Consider the following 16,860-nt stretch of genomic DNA (forward strand, 5'->3'; position numbering starts at 1 on the left):
AAAAATACTCTTAATTAAAGGGACTTTGATGAAGCATTAACAAATCATTTGACTCAGGTTTAGGAAGCCCTTTTGTTATTTCAAATTTGGCAAACCAGGCAAGAAGCCCATGTTAGTCACTTGAAGAGAAATATTTTTAAAAAGTGTAGAGGCATTTTTGAATAGCATATTTGTGTCCCATCTGTCTAAGATAAAAAGGTTCTTAAAGAGTTAACAAGCTGAAAAAGGGAAAAGGAAGTTCCTTTCTCACAGGCTGAAAAAGTGAGGTGGAGTTTCCTGTTGAAAGAATTAGGGAAGTTCAGTGAAACATACTATTTCAGCAAGCCAGAACCTGAAGTCTAGACCAAAGAATTCACGTAAGAGTTTTGGTAAAGCTGCAAGATAAAAAGCTTCACATTTTCATTTTACCTTCAAGAAAGCTTTCAGATGTCACAGAAAGAGCAAACTATCTTCCCTTTTCCCTGTGGAAAATCTGCTTCCTGAAGCATGGAAGAAGACTGCTAGTCACCACTCTTGGAAATATCAAATTGTGAGTGTTATTTCTTTCACTTTTACTTCCACTTAGGCCTGGTCTACATTATAGTGGGAGTTCAAATTAGGATACTCAATTCCAGCTATGTTAACTACATAGCTGGAGTTGATGTATTTTAAATCATATTTCCACACCGTTCGCACAGCAGGAGGCCGATGAGAGCAAGTGTTCCCATCCGCCAGAGGTGTAGCGAAGAAGGTTGGGGGGGGGGGGGGCAGTTGCCCCCTGGCGCTACACTAGGGGGCGCTGGGCTGGGCTGGGAGTGAAGCGCACAGCTGTTCTGGCCCACGTGATGCTTTTGAACAGAGACCGAGAGTTGGCTAAGTGCTTCCGGCTCTCTACAGTCTGTGAGCTGAGGCAGAAGGGCCGGGTGGCAGCAGCGGCCACTTTAAAGGTTGGATTCCCTTACCCAGCTGTTCCGTTCCTCCTGTGCCTGGCTCTGAGGTGGCTGGGGGAAGGATTTGATGGGGGGAGGGGTGCACCCAGCACTGAGGGGCAGGGGCTCATTCAGGGGAAGGGGTGAGTGCATTTGGATGGGGGCACTGGGAGGTCTGGCTCAGGGGGAGGGGTGAGTGATTTGAGATGGGACACTGGGGGGGCTGGCTCTGGGGAGGGGTGAGTGCATTGTGATGGGAGATTCTGGGGGGGCTGGCTCAGGGGGAGGGGTGAGTGCTTTGGGATGGGGGCCTGACTCTGTGGGAGGCATGAGTGCATTGGGATGGGGGGACGCTGGTGAGGGGCTGGCTCTGGGGGGAGAGGTGGGTGCATTGGGGTTACTTATAATTTTTTAAAATAAAAGATACTTTGTAACAAAAGTATCAGAGGGGTAGCCGTATTAGTCTGAAACTGCAAAAGCGACGAGGAGTCCTGTGGCACCTTATAGACTAACTGAACTGTAGGAGCATAAACTTTTGTGGGCAAAGACCCACTTCGTCAGATGCATGTAGTGGAAATTTCCAGAGGCAGGTATAAATATGCAGACCAGGATCATGCTGGAGATGACAAGGTGGATCCAATCGAGGATGAGGCCCACTTCTAGCAGCTGATCTGGAGGTGTGAATTCCAAGAGAGCAGAAGCTGCTTTTGTAGTTAGCGAGCCATTCACAGTCTTTGTTTAATCAAAGTTTTTTTCTTTTTGTTTTAACAAGGTCAGACTAACACAGCTACTTCTCTATTACAATACATTTGATATGCTCAAAATCTTTTTTACTTTTTATTCATTAAAGCAATGTGTTACTCATTTGCTATAAAAGTGGTTTTAAATGCTTGATTGAAATATAGTGATGAAATTCATATTTAGGTTATATAACATTAATTTTCTTGTGTTTTATAAAACTTACCTATTTAAGAATTTGACATTTTTTATGTAAAAGACATGAACCTAATGAGAATGGGATATGAGCAAATTAAAGAGAAAAAATATTTAACAGAATGTAAACCACAAAACTTTATAATTGATATGTCTGTCGTTAGTAAAATAAGTAATTCATTAAACAATAAATATCCTAAGAGGTGGATTATTTACAGTGGTGCAGTGAGGAGGGTGAGAGGGGGAGGGGAAGTGTCCCTTGGGCGCCACACTAGTGAGGTGCCAGTATAGTCCCCTTACACTTCCCCTGTCATCTCTCTGCTTGCCTGCTCCTCCTCTGCCCACCGCCACCGGCTAGAGCTACCTCCTCCCCACTCTCTGCCCCCAGACCTCCTCCACTTCTGCCATAGGGTTAGCACATGTGGGACCCAGCCCCAAACTGGAGGGGGTTGGGTAAAACACAGTAAAATTCATTCATAGACTTTAAGGTCAGAAGGGACCATTATGATCATCTAGTCTGACCCCCTGCACAGTGCAGGCCACAGAATCTCACCCACCCCTCTTAGAATAATCCTCTCACCTATATCTCCGATATTGAAGCCTTCAAATACTTTGAAGGTCCCAAGATGCAGAGAGTCATCCCGCTGTGATCTGCGCCCCATGCTACAGAGGAAGGCGAAAAACCTCCAGGGTCTCTGCCAATCTACCCTGTAGGAAAATTCCTTCCCGACCCCAAATACGGCGATCAGCTAAACCCTGAGCATGTGGGCAAGACTCACCAGCCAGACACCTAGAAATTCTCTATAGTAACTCCTATCATCCCTCCATTGACATATTTCCCACTGAAAATGAATGGTCAATTAGTTACCAAGATCATATTCTCTCATCAACCCATCCCCCTATCACAGAATCATAGAACTGGAAGAGATCTCAGAAGGTCATCAAGTCCAGCCCCCTGCTCTAGGCAGGACCAATCCCATCTAAATCAACCCGGCCAGGGCTTTGTCAAGCCGAGACTTAAACACCTCTAGGGATGGAGACTCCACTACTTCCCTAGGTAACCCATTCCAGTGCTTCACCACCCTCCTAGTGAAATAGTTTTTCCTAATATCCAACCTGGACCTCTCCCGCCACAACTTGAGACCATTGCTTCTTGTTCTGCCATCTGTCACTACTGAGAACAGCCTCTCTCCATCCTCTTTGGAACCTCCCTTCAGGAAGTTGAAGGCTGCTATCAAATCCCCCCTCACTCTTTGCTTCTGCAGACTAAACAGACCCAACTCCCTCAGCCTCTCCTCATAAGTCATAAGCTCCAGCCCCCTAATCATTTTGGTTGCTCTCCGCTGGACCCTCTCCAATGCTCCCCCCACTCCTCCCAGGGTCGAGCTCAGCTGTGCACCAAGTTCAGGGCCCCACCATTTGGTGGGAGGGGCAATTTTGCCTTCACCCCCGGGCGCATAACACCTTTGCTACGCCTCTGCCATCCACTTTCCATACTCCTCACAAAAGAAGGTGTACTGGACGCCAGCTGGAGCTGCCCACAGCATTTGATTTATGGGTCTAGACCCACTAGATCGAATGCCAGATGATCAACCTCAGGAGTATCAATCTGCCGATAAGTATAGAAGTAGCCTTAGTGTCCTCATCTACATTTAACACAACATTGTGGTTTATTAACTCTAATATCTAACTATGAGGCAGCCAACTCATTTGAAACATGGAGCAGATGGAACATTCTTCCTTTATAAACCACAGGATCACAGGACTGACAAGGTATGTCTACACTATGGGATAAGGTCGAATTAAGATATGCAACTTTGGCTACGTTAATTATGTAGCTGAAGTTGAATTATCTTAACTCAACCGTTGATGCTGTCCACACTGCAGGAAGTGAAAGGGAGCACACACTGCCTATGACTTCCTTTACTCCTCATGGAAGCAGGACTATGGGCATCGATTGGAGTGCCCCTCTCAGTTTGAATTAGTATGTCTTCACTAGACCACTAATTTGAACCCTGGAGTATCTTCTATACTTCATCCTATTTACAGCGGCAGCTTTGATCTTCTCTTTAGTATAGACATACCCGAAGAGACCTCAGGAAGTCATCTAGTCCAGTTCCCTGCATTTATGGCAGAATTAAGTATTATCTGTTCTACAACATCCATGACAGGTGTTTATCTAACCTGCTCTCCAATAATAGAGATTCCATAGCCTCCCTAGGCAATTTATTTACCACCTTGACAGGAAGTTTTCCTAATGTCCACCTAAACCGTCCTTGCTGCAATTTAAATCAAATGCTTCTTTTACTATCCTTAGAGGTTAAAGAGAACAATTTTTTCTTCCTCCTCCTTGCAACAACTTTTTATGTAATTCTAAACTGATATAATATCCCATTGCAGTCTTCTCTTCTCCAGTCTAAACAAATCCAATTTTTTCAGTCTTTTTTTACAGTCATATTTTACATACCTTTAATAATTTTGGTTGTTTTTCTATGGACTTTCTCAAATTTATCCACATTTGTCCTGAAATATGGCACCCAGAATTGGACACAGTTGAGGCCATATCAGTGCAGAGTAGAGATGAAGAATTTCTTCTAGTCTCTTGCTTACAACATTCCTGCTAATATATCACAGAATTATATTGGCCTTTTTTGCAACAGCGTTATACTGTTGACTCATACTTAGCTTGTGATCCACTGTGACCTCCAGATCTCTTTCTGCAATATTCTGTCCGAGGCAGTCATTTCCCATTTTGAATGTGTGCAATTCATTGTTTCTTCCTCAATTGAGTACTTTGCTTTTGTCCTTATTAAATTTCATCCTATTTACTTGAGACCATTTCTCCAGTTTGTCCAGATCATTTATATTTTAATCCAACCTGGGATAGCAGTTATGAGCCAATTTGGCATCATCTATAAATTAATTCTCTATGTCATTTTCTAAACCATTGATGAAGATATTGACCAGCATCAGAACTGATCCTTGTAGGACCCTGTTGATATGCCTTTCTGTCTAGTTATACACACATAAGAACGTAAGTACACAATAATTGACATAGTGAGTCAGACCAAAGGACCTTCTACTCTAGTATCCTGTCTCGTGACAATGGCTAATGCCAGATGCCCCAAAGGAAATGCACAGAACAGGTAATCATCAAGTGATCCACCCATTCCCAGCTTCTGACAAACAGAGGGTAGGGGCAACATTTCTGCCCATCCTAGTTAATAGCCATTTCTGGACCTACCTTCCACGAGTTCATCATGTTCTTTTTTAACCCTGTTAAATTCCTGGCCTTCACAACCTCCTCTGGCAATTACTTCCACATTTTTCCCCTTTTCTGAACTTTTTACAGTGCCAAGATATCTTTTCTGAGATGAGGTAACTACATCTGTATGCAATATTCAAGATATGGACATATCATGGATTTATATAGAGACAATAAAATATTCTCTGTCTTATTTTATAACCCTTTTTAAATTATTCCTAACATTCTGTTTGCTTTTTTGACTGCAGCTGCACATTAAGTTGATATTTTCAGAAAATTACAGTGACTCCAAGATCTCTCTCTTGAGTGGTAACAACTAAATTAGTCATTTTATACATATAGTTGCAATTATGTTTTCCAATATGCATTATTTTGCATTATCAACATTAAAATTCATCAGCAATTTTCTTGTCCAGTCACCTACTATTGTGTGATCTTTTTGAAGAGCTTCACAGTCTCCTTTGGAGTTAACTGTCTTGAGCAGTTTAGTATCATCTGCAAATTTTGCCACCTCACTCTTTATCCTATTCTTCAGATCATTTATGAATATGTTGAATAGGATTGGTCCCAGTATGGACCCCTGCAGGACACTGCTAGTTATCTCTCTCCATTCTGAAAACTGACCACTTGTTTCTACCCTTATTTCCTATCCTTTAACCAGATATGAACTCATGAGATGACCTCTCCTCTCATCCCATGACAGATTACTTTGCTTACAAGCCTTTGGCTAGGAACCTTGTCAAAGACTTTCTGGAAGACTAGGGGACCAGTTCCCACCTGCAATCCCCCACTGCCTCTGATAGCGAGTCAGTAGCAGGGAGTGGCAGGGAGCTCCCTGGGAGTGGGGTGGGAAGTGCACTGGCTGCCTGCTCCACCCCCAGGGACTAGTGAATAGTCGTGTAACTGCTAAAATTGCATGCAATTACATGACTATTCAATACATACTAACATCTCTAAGTGTTATGCTCTGGACCCTGGGAGAGCTGAGCTAGAGCTGAAGGCAGAGACCTAATCTCCAACAAGAAGCCATTCTCCATAAAATGTGGGGGTCAAGGTTTGGGTGGGAGTGGGGGTGGAGGGGAGTCTTAGCCAGTAGGGTTTGTGTGCCCGACATAGCCACAGAAAGTTTAGACTGTAGATGGTAGGACTCTGAAAAGACAAAATAAACTGGCCAAGATCAAGGGTGTAGGTGATTGACACCAAGCTAGAACAATTTATGGCCTTATTACAAGGAGTGCAAGACGGGAAGCACAAGAAGGTCCCAGTTTCCTGGCCGCCACATGGGAGCCACTTCCTCCAGCTAGCTGACTAGGACCCAGTAACACATTAGGTTGGATCCTTAGTATTTGTCAGGCTGAAGTAAAATATTTGACCTATGAAAGCAACCCTCTTGTAATTTAGAATGAAAAGTCATTCTGCTAGCAGGAGGGTTTTGTGTCAGGAAAATCCTTTGATTCTGAATTATCTACTCTTAATATGGAGTTCAGGGAACCTCTGTCCAGAAGACTTTATCCTGAACAGTCCTGCCAGAAGATCATTTTTTCAGAGTAAAGTTCAAGATACCCTGATAAGAATACCTTGATTTGGCAGCAAAAGTAACTCTTGTGACGGAGAAAATATTTGAGTCACCTAGCCTAGAATCAGTGGAGAAAATCATAATCCTTTTGTACAGTCAGCATCACCAGTTATACCCAGAATAAAGTGATTTTGGGATTTGCTGGCTGAAATTAGGTGACATGATTGTAGCACACTCGGTTTGTCACCTGTGTTAAGAATGAGAGCCTACTAGCGTGTCTATAATGTTATTAAAAACCTGCAGCCGATTCAGACTGAGGGTATGTCTACACTACAAAGTTAATTTGAACTAACAGCTGTTAGTTCGAATTAACTTTGATAGGCGCTACACAGGCAAACCGCTAGTTCGAACTTAATTCGAACTAGTGGAGCGCTTAATTCGAACTAGGTAAACCTCATTCTACGAGAACTAACGCCTACTTCGAATTAAGTAGTTCGAATGAAGGGCTGTGTAGCCACTTAATTCGAACTAGTGGGAGGCTAGCCCTCCCCAGCTTTCCCTGGTGGCCACTCTGGGCACCACCAGGGAAACTCTTCTGCCCCCCTCCCGGCCCCGGAGCCCTTAAAGGGGCACGATCTGGCTACAGTGCCCGTGCCAGGTGCAAGCCTGCCAGCATCCAGCCAGCAGACCCTGCATCTGGCACGGCACGAGCCAGCCACCTGCTGCCACCCAGCCCTCTGCCTCTTCCTGGGACCAGGCTGGCGGCTCCCGGGAGCCTGCCCGGGTCTGCAAGAGGCGGGCCCCCACCTGGTCTAGTGCAGAGATCGTGGACCTCATCCATGACCTCTGCACTAGGCACAGGAAAGTGGCCGTCTAGGGCAGGATAGCTGCCAGCCTGGCCACCCAGGAGCAGGTTTGCATGAAAATCAGGGTGGTCCAGTGAGACCCCCAACCCTGAGCCCTGAGCTTAGAATGGCCGTACTGGGTCAGACCAAAGGTCCATCTAGCCCAGTAGCCTGTCTGCCGACAGCGGCCAACACTAGAAACCCTGGAGGGAGGGACTGAAGACAATGACCAAGCCATTTGTCTCATGTCATCCATCTTCAGCCTTCCACAAGCAGAAGCCAGGGACACCATTTCTACCCCCTGGCTAATAGCACTCCATGGACCCAACCTCCATGAATTTATCTAACTTCTCTTTAAACTCTGTTCTAGTTCTAGCCTTCACAGCCTCCTGCAGCAAGGAGTTCCACAGGTTGACTCTTTGCTTTGTGAAGAAGAACTTTCGCTTATTAGTTTGAAGCCTACTACCCATTCATTTCATTTGGTGTCCTCTAGTCCTTCTATTATGGGAACTAATGAAGAACTTTTCTTTATGCACCCTCTCCACACCACTCATGCTTTTATAGACCTCTATCATATCCCCCCTCAGTCTCCTCTTTTCTAAGCTGAGAAGTCCCAGTCTCTTTAGCCTCTCTTCATATGGGACCTGTTCCAAACCCCTGATCATTTTAGTTGCCCTCCCCTCTCCCACCATCTCTCTTACCCTCTTCCACCTCCTTTTCTCAGTCTCCCCGAGTTTTGTTCAATAAAGAGAGTTTCTATTTTTGAACACACGTGTCCTTTATTTTGCACATCGGGAAGGAGGGCTAGGGAGGGGTAAGTGGAAGGAGGTGAGGGAGGAATGGGGTACGAGCCCCCGATGGGGAGGATTGGGGTGGCTCTGCGGGCTCCTCGGGGTGGAAACTCTCCTGCAGCCCCCCGATTGGCCCCTCCGGATGGCAGCCTGCGGCAAGTGCAGCTGGGCTGATAGCCGAGTGCTGTGATGTGCCCAGTGTGGGCACTCAGGGCACTCCAAGCCAGGCCTGCTTTGCTGTCCCTCATCGAGTTAGACAAGCGAGCGGGGAACCCCTGAGAACTGTCTGTCCGGGGTGGGGGTTAGGTCCCTTTAAGCACAGCCCTCGGCTAGCCTGAGACAGCAGCTCCACGCTCTAAGTCCTAATCTGATGCCCTGCTGGCACTGCTTCCGGCCATCCTTAACCTCGGTTCAGGGTCCACTCAATGTGGACATGCTAGTTCGAATTAGCAAAATGCTAATTCGAACTAGTTTTTAGGTCTGGATGCACTAGTTCGAATTAGCTTAGTTTGAATTAACTAATTCTAATTAAGTTAGTTCGAATTAGTGCTCTAGTGTAGACATACCCTAAGGGGCTATTTTATTGTGGTGCAGAATTTGGATTCAGGCTTCAGTCCATGCTCTGGGACTCCACAAAATAGGAGGATTCCAGAGCTTGGGCTGCAGTCTGAGCCCAAACGTCTATAACATCTACTACTCTGTGTCCCTTTTTAATATGTATCAGAAAACTGAAAAGCCTGAGATGAGAACTCCCACACTACCTTGTGGTCTCAGGTTTCCTTGGCCCTGGTTAATGTAGATACTGAATTGGTTATTGGACAGACAATGCATTGATTGCCCTGGTAGATGATTTTCTGGCAACAGATGAAAACTGAGTACCTATGCTATTTGTAGGGATCTCTGTTGCTGATTCACCTCAACAAAGCTGTGATGGAGTGATGAAGCCCTTTGTCCCCAGTCCTGTTGGGGTGGTGTCAGTAGGACTCCCAGAGTTGCAGGTTACACAGGTAACTCAGTGACAGTATGGTGAATAGGCAGTCCATACTTCTCAGAATGAATTCAGGTTGTTTACATGTTTAAGCAGATATTTCAACATTTACACTCAAGATCACATTTCCAAGCTGTATTTCAAAACCAGAAGTGCTAGAAATACTTTTAAAAAATGAAAGCTAAGATTTTGATACTTTGATTCCAAGAATCAAAACCTGAGGCTGATGCCCATAGAACCTATATTGTATTCTGGGCCATTGAGGGATCTATGAGGAGTTCCTCTCCACAGCCACAGAAAGGAGTTTTGCCACAATTGGTTCCAGCCCACACATGCTTATTTTGACATGGGAAGGAGCTTAGAGTCTGGAGGGCAGGTGTGGGCCTTTATTTCCTGACCTTCCTCCCACCAGATCCCCTCCATATGAGTAGATCAGTCATCTTCAGTACCTGGGCCTCACCAAGATGGACCTTTCTCCCTAGACAGGGCTTCTTTGGTAGTACTGTCCCCTCCCCCTATCACCAGGCACCACAGCTCAGCTTTCTAAAGGGAAAAGCTCCAATTTTCTGCCCACATGCTTATGTGGATAATCAGTTAACTTGGCAAGGATTCTCATGCTTTCTAAGTCTCCTTCCTTTCAACAGAAGGCTGTGTGCTCTTACAGGGATTTACCCTCTTATTACATCTCAGTGGGTGAGGAACAAAGGGTCTCCAAGTAACCTTTTCCCCTGCCTCCTACAGGCTGAATCGCAATTAAGAAAACACATTCTTAGCTTGTGCCGAAAGTAGTTGTAAATACAATGATAAAATAGGAATACAGATTAAATAGTTGATGGTAACGAAGACATTGGTTACTAATATTTGGTATCCAGCAGATACTTTATTCAAAAGAGAATATAGTAACAGCTGGGATAAGTTACAATCTTTTACTAATTTTTAAAAATCAAAGCCCAGAATAAACACTATGGCTAAGTCTACACTGGCCCCTTTTCCGGAAGGGGCATGTAAATTTCACCAGTCGTCGTAGGGAAATCCGCGGGGGATTTAAATATCCCCCGCGGCATTTAAATAAAAATGTCTGCCGCTTTTTTCCGGCTTTTAAAAAAGCCGGAAAAGAGCGTCTACACTGGCCCCAATCCTCCGGAAAAAGCGCCCTTTTCCGGAGGGTCTTATTCCTACTTCAAAGTACTTTCTAGGGCTTCATTTAAAACAAAGCTCCAACTCACACTGTTGGGCAGTCAGCACTCCAGCTCTTGCTGGCAGGGTGGGAATGGGGAGAGAGACATAACACACTCATTCTCCCCTTATGATTACATCCATCGGACTAGTTTCTCCTTTCCTTTTATGACCACACCGAGATCAGACATATTTTAGGCATCAAGCTTCAGTGCCTATGAACCTTGTCTCAGTGATTTCTTCTCTCTCTTCTGTTTGTAGTAAGGACTCATCACAGAACACACCTCACAGTGTGTGGGCTGACATGACTCTTCTGGCTAGGTTAAAATGGTTTACATTTGTTATTGTTGTTCTGCCTAGGTTCCAAAAGCCCAGCCATTTTCAGCGTGCTGAATGCTGCATTGAGGTGGAGCCCTGCAGGAACTAGCTATTGATACACAGAGAAAAGGGGTTCTAGGTAAATTATGTTTTCTTTTCTTTCTTTCCTGTTATGTAGTTTTGCAAAGAGCTTGTGGTCTGCACTTTGCAAACCAATGATGTCTCTTCTGAGCATGAACTCCCAATCTGGGAAGGATTGGGTGTGATAAGAATCTAAGAAGCTTCAATGTCATAATTTGCTGACTGTTCCTCTTAGAGTGGCCACACAGGACATTCGAAATATGTCACTAAAATTGAAAGAATTTTACCTATTTTTCTTGAATTTCACTTGTAACAATAAAGGGCTCTAAGAAGGACTCTCAAAGACAACGTCCTGAACTCTGGACAATAACATTTTTGTACCCTAAATATCCCCCCATCGCATAGTCCCTGATTGTAAGTCTTTTGACCTTTCTTCTTGTGCTCTAGCTGCAGAATAGCTGTAATCCGGGGAATTTTTTTAAAGATTCTAATAGATTTTTGGGCAGTAGGCACATGCATGCACAATTTAAGAACATTCTGGAATTGCTGTCCATGCCAATCAAAACCATGGCTCTGTAGGCTGGTAAAGAGTGGTAAAGAGCTGACTGAGGATTTTTTTTTACATTAAAAAACCGTGTTTTGTGGATCCTTAGTCCTATTAGTTAAATTCATTTTGAATGAAGCAAAAGATTTCAGTTGGGAAAGAGGAGGAATTATTTCACAAGAATAAAAATATTTCATTTCAACAGTTTTGTTCAGAAAAAGTCAAAACATTTTGTTTCAACTTTCAAACTAATATTTCAAATTTACATCTGGTTAATTTTTAAAAAGTGAAAAACATCCAAATGCCAGAATCAGTACAAAAACTCAAAAATGAAAGAGAAAAAAAAACCCTTGGTTTGAGTTGACTTTCAAAGAGATTTTTTCACGTTTTTATTTTGATAAAAACTTTAAAAAATAGATTTTGGTTCAAATCAAACTGGATTTTTCCTCCCAGATATTTCAATTTGATCATACAATCCAGAAAATCCATTATTTGATCAGCCTTGCTATAAGTCATTCCCTAGCGCCAACTAGTATTTAGCTTGCTTTGACTGAACTTTTCGAGCTTGTACTAAATTTTTCTCTGGAGGCTCCAGTTCTTCCCTCTCTCCAATTTTGTCTTCTATTAGCTCACTTGTTCTGCCTTACCCTGATCTTCACTGTTCTGTTGTTATCATTCACTGCCAATCCAGCACTTCAGGAAATGGTGGGTGGTAATAGCTCGCTGGGGGGTAAAGGCATAAAAGACACAACTAAGAGGATATAAAGAGTAAGGGAAGAGGAGGACTGAAGTTTTTCTAATGCAGCTCTCCTCTTGTATCACAGCTGAGTTTATATTAGCATATGAAGAACTGCTCAAGTTATACATAAACTGCAACAATAAACAATACACTAAATGGAGTGAGTCACATGAATTCAAGACACTGGTGCTTACCTTTAGAGCTCTGTAAAACTTCAGCTCACGTTTTGATCCACCCTCATTCACTTCACTCAAGCTTCCTGTCTTCTCCCTGATAGTTTCCCTCAGAATCACACTCCTACCTTTTCATGCTGTTTCTTATGTTTGGGGCTTATTCTTCCTCCTGATTTTTTCTCTTCCCAACCTGCTTTCCGTTCAAACCCCTCCTTCTTAGAAGCCGTTCATAAATAATCCACCCAAGCCAGTATTTAAAGTAAATATTATGTGAATGTTTAAACCATCAAATAATCCATAAAGAGCTTAGATAACTACCATGATTTGCTCCCCCTGGCACAAACTGTCCTTCTCCAAGAGTAATTCTTTCTTTCTTGCATTTACTAATAACTTGCCCTCTCCCCCACCCGCACCACCATCCTTTTCTCCATAGCTGCTCTCTGTGGTCTGTTCTCATTTTCTGCTGTGTCTTTGATGTAATTGCCTTCATCGCCTCCTAAATTCTGGGACCACATCTTTTACTCTGATTGGAAAGTCCCTTGCATGGCTATAGTGAACATGATACTATCTAACCAGGTGACTCTCAAATGCAGAAATATGGCTTGGCTGAAACTCTGTCCTTGAAGGGGGCAGGGGCACCATTTTAAAAAGAAAGAATTCAGAGTCTCATGCTGATAGGGTAGAAGAAATTCCATAACCATTCATATCTTCTATTACATTTTAAGGTATTTAAGTCACATCAGGTCCTGAGAACATTGTAATTTGGTTTGACTTTTGCCATTCTTGATTTATGGATCAAGCATCTTGATAATTGAACAATTCCATGTTTTAATTAAGTTCCAACCTTATCACTTTCATACTCTCTCCCTCCTTGTTGGAGGCTGCTATGTCCAGATATACTGAAGCTTTCAAACCTACCAACATCGAAGGATGACACCAGCTTCTACAATCTGTGAGAAGCTTAGGGACATAGTGAAGAAAATAATAATAATAGCAGAAGAAGAAAATGAAATATCTGGGGGGGCGGGGGTTCTTCAGTGCAAGGAAAGTTTTCTATAAACTCCATTTCAGGGTTTAACAATTCAGTTGTTAATAAATTACAGTAATAGTGAGTGAGAAAAAGTGGGTCTGGAATAAATGTGGGCCACATAGCAATGTTCTGGGGAATGATCTGTTAAGAGGTCTGTGCATGGATTCAAAGCATGAACAGTTTTTGAGTCATTTGCACAACTGCACTAAAAGTTATTGGAAAATTCTAGCACTGTTGCTTGACTTAATCACATGGTTGTTTTGAATGTTTATATTTTGATATAAAACAGCCCCAGCCAGTTTCCTAGCTGTATCCAGATACTTCAGATTAAACCGGAAAATCCAGCTTCCTTCATCTTATATTCAGTTTCATTCTTTAGAGCTACTAGTCAGTCATTTACTAACCTGAGTGGGATCATGGCCCTCATCCGGCTGTTCTGCTCCCTTGGAATGCTGATCAAATTGACTCTGGCTGTGGACCATGTACCTGTGCTGCTCTGGTCAACTCATAGGTGAGAATTTGAAACATCTAGCAATCTTTATGCAGTTGCTTTACCAGAACAAATTGTATGTGTGTATGTGTGTATGTAATAAATCACATATGATTATGACTGCTCTACCCTTAGTCCAATATAGAGACACTATGGTCTAGATCATACCTAGTCCTACCTTGAGTTCAAGGGACTAGACTAAAAGACTCTTGGGATGGTTTCCAGTCCTATGATTCTATGTAATGAAAAGGGGAAGAGGGGACATGGATCAGCATTCACATTGTACTCTGTCAGTACCCAACCTGAAACGGGGAAGCTAATGATCTATTCAGTGGACCAAATTCAGTGATAAATCCTGGTCATTTACCAACTGAGGTACATTCCACATCCATTGAGACAAAGATGCAATTAAAGACTGTATCACAATGCATACCCATAAGGAAGTTGAATTTAGGTTTCACAGGCAATTATAATTCTGGTAATTACTAATTTTTGAGTGCCTGATTTTGCACCATAATGTTCTTTTTAATATAGTTTTTTCTCATGTAAAAGAACATATTTCTGGGCACATTATGTCAGAGGGTTAGTAGAACTTGTGGTATCATATTGGTTTGGTTTTGAAAGTGCATGGAAGGTACTTAAATGTGAATGTATTTAGGAGGTCATGAGTCTTTTGAACCTGACACATGAGAGATTTCAAAGTAAAGGATCCAAAATGACCTGTAAGCTACTATTGAACCAGATTTGGAAGGACTCTAATCAAGGGCGGAGGAAGCTAGTTAGAAGATAAAGGTAACAATAGGCCTGTGGTACCCTAGACAGATCTGTTGTCTGACCTTAGGCCTATGTAAGTAATTTAATCTCTGTGCCTTACCTCCTTTATCTGTTTTATCTATATAGATTGCAAATGCTCTGGGGCAGACTTTTATTGTATGTACATATGTATGTATGATGCCTAGCAAAACAGGACTCAGTTGTGGCCTCTAGGCATTGTGATGAAAATAGTAATATCCATCCATCTGCCCACACTTGAAAGTTCACCCAACTTACTTTCAAGCAATTTCCTAATGACTTTCTTTGCCTGGCACTTAGTAGCTTCATAATATCATTGATCTGCATTGCTGCTAGTGGCAGGGCCTGGAATCCTTGGAAACAATTTAGTTATCTCCTTCACAGCCATGAGTTCTTGAACTCTTCTTGGAGATGGAGCAGCCCTTCCCAAGTACATTTTACTACCTTTGTGGTCTGTGAGAAAGTACAGGGCTGACTCAAGATGTGACAGATTGAATAAGGGAAGTTTCAGAAAATGTTTAGTGAGGATTTAAATGTCTAATTTCATCAACAGAATCCCTTATCATTACAGAGGAGAGTGAGATTTCAAAAACTGTATTTCAACATGAGGGTATGTCCCTTTATCTAATGCAAATTTGATAAGTCTGGATTTATGGGCTCTGATCCTTTTACACCTGTATCACTCTATTAACTTCAGTGGAGTTACCTTTGATTTACTGCTATGTAAAATGAGAAAAGAATCAGACAAATGGTTTCTGGGAAGAAGTCACTTCACAGCTAGTTGTACTGGGTCTGCTCTGCCCCTCCTGAGACCTTGATCCAATGTACAATATATGAGACACTATAGAGTATCTATCATAGAAGGATATCTGGACTAAATTCTGCAGAACAGTTCTGTTGACTTCAGGGCAGATAATTTGGATTTAAATCTGCATATCTAAGATAAGAATCTGGTCCTTTGTGGAAAAGTATCTTAATTTTATTTGCATTTGCCTCTTAATTTACTTTCACTTTGAAGAAGGACTAAGTTTATGGAGAAATAGTATAAAATATTAATTCAGGATTTAAATTACAAGCTTTTCAATGCAATGAAAATGCTCGCTATGTGAAATGTCATTTCAATTTAGATTTCTTCAATGCCCTTTTATTCTGTTAAATGTGATACTATAGTGATGAAGGTAGTAGAGGGATTGCATGGAAGACAGATGTGTGTGTGTGAAATTTGTGATGTATTTCTCTTAAATGTGTTTTGGTCAATGTGTTTTTTATAACATCACTGATTATCACCACACTCGACAAATGTCGGTACTATGCTAAGGCATCTGTAGAAATTGCACCTTTGGTCCCTGAGGAATAGAGGTGTAAAAAAAATGCAGCACAATTACAGAGAATTATTTAAATTAGTTAGCTTTGAGTTTTTCTTCCTCAAGAAAAGTAAAAGATGAATCTTCAATTTCAGGAGCTGGTACTACATTAGCGGTAATAGAGGTTAATTTATGAATCTCTAAAATAGACAACTGGAAGAGGTCTATAGTTGTGTATTGGAAAACAAATAGGTTTGGGCAATAGTTTCATTTTTAAGACAAAAATTATTCCTGAAAGACTGAAAAATGAATCCATGTCTCCTTTGTCCTGCTTTTTATTTCTTGTAAATACTGTGTCTGTTGTCAATACAAATAAAGTGTGCTGCTGTTGTGCTTAAACAAAAGTTATTTCAAGGTAAGGTGTGTTCATAGTACTAATGAAAACAAATGTCACTAGCAAGCTGTTGGCAACTTGTTCCATACAGTTTATTCAGGATCAGCAGCAAGAAAATCAGGCAGACAATGTAGTGATACTAGCTTCATGTTTATATGCCTACAATTTTTTCAGGAGCAAACGTACCTTTATCTATGAACTTGTGCATTTTGAAAATGCAGTGTTTAGTGTGAGAAAAATTATTTCTTGGAGAATGTAAATGAAGTAAATAAGATATGTATATTAGTTTAAAAAATAAAGTAGATGTATCAGTAACTTCAGCCACGTCAATTGTGTAGCTGAAGTTGAAATAGCTTAATTCACCTTTTGGCACTGTCTGCACAGCAGGAAATTGAAGGAAGAACACTCTTCCTTCGACTTCCCTTACTACTTGTGAAATGAGGGTTACCATGAGTTGGAGTAAGAAGTCCGCCAGCTCAACATTATTTCAAAATAAAGACATGGGGTGTAAACACATACTATGTTATTTCAGAATAACGTTAGTTATTCTTAAATAATGCTGCTGCGTAGACA

General features: G+C 42.1%; 1 protein-coding gene across 8 annotated transcripts in view; it reads left to right on the plus strand.

Moving 5' to 3' along the window:
* The first annotated feature begins 268 nt into the window (after window positions 1-268).
* LOC102456381 (V-type proton ATPase subunit S1) overlaps window positions 269-16,860 on the plus strand; it is a 105,499-nt gene continuing 88,907 nt past the window's right edge. Inside the window, exons 1-3 of one of the 8 annotated variants that reach the window (XM_014573383.4) lie at window positions 269-529; window positions 10,783-10,879; window positions 13,674-13,818. In XM_014573383.4, coding sequence (XP_014428869.2) covers window positions 13,724-13,818 — 95 coding nt within the window. In that variant the 5' untranslated portion in view covers window positions 269-529; window positions 10,783-10,879; window positions 13,674-13,723. Of the gene's footprint in view, window positions 530-819; window positions 927-10,782; window positions 10,880-13,673; window positions 13,819-16,860 lie in introns of those variants that run through there. The other 7 variants (XM_006122584.5, XM_075928732.2, XM_006122585.5 and 4 more) reach the window with 7 other exon arrangements.

This window comes from Pelodiscus sinensis, chromosome 1, assembly GCF_052426305.1.
Source record: "Pelodiscus sinensis isolate ZL-2025 chromosome 1, ASM5242630v1, whole genome shotgun sequence".
Taxonomy (NCBI): domain Eukaryota; kingdom Metazoa; phylum Chordata; order Testudines; family Trionychidae; genus Pelodiscus; species Pelodiscus sinensis.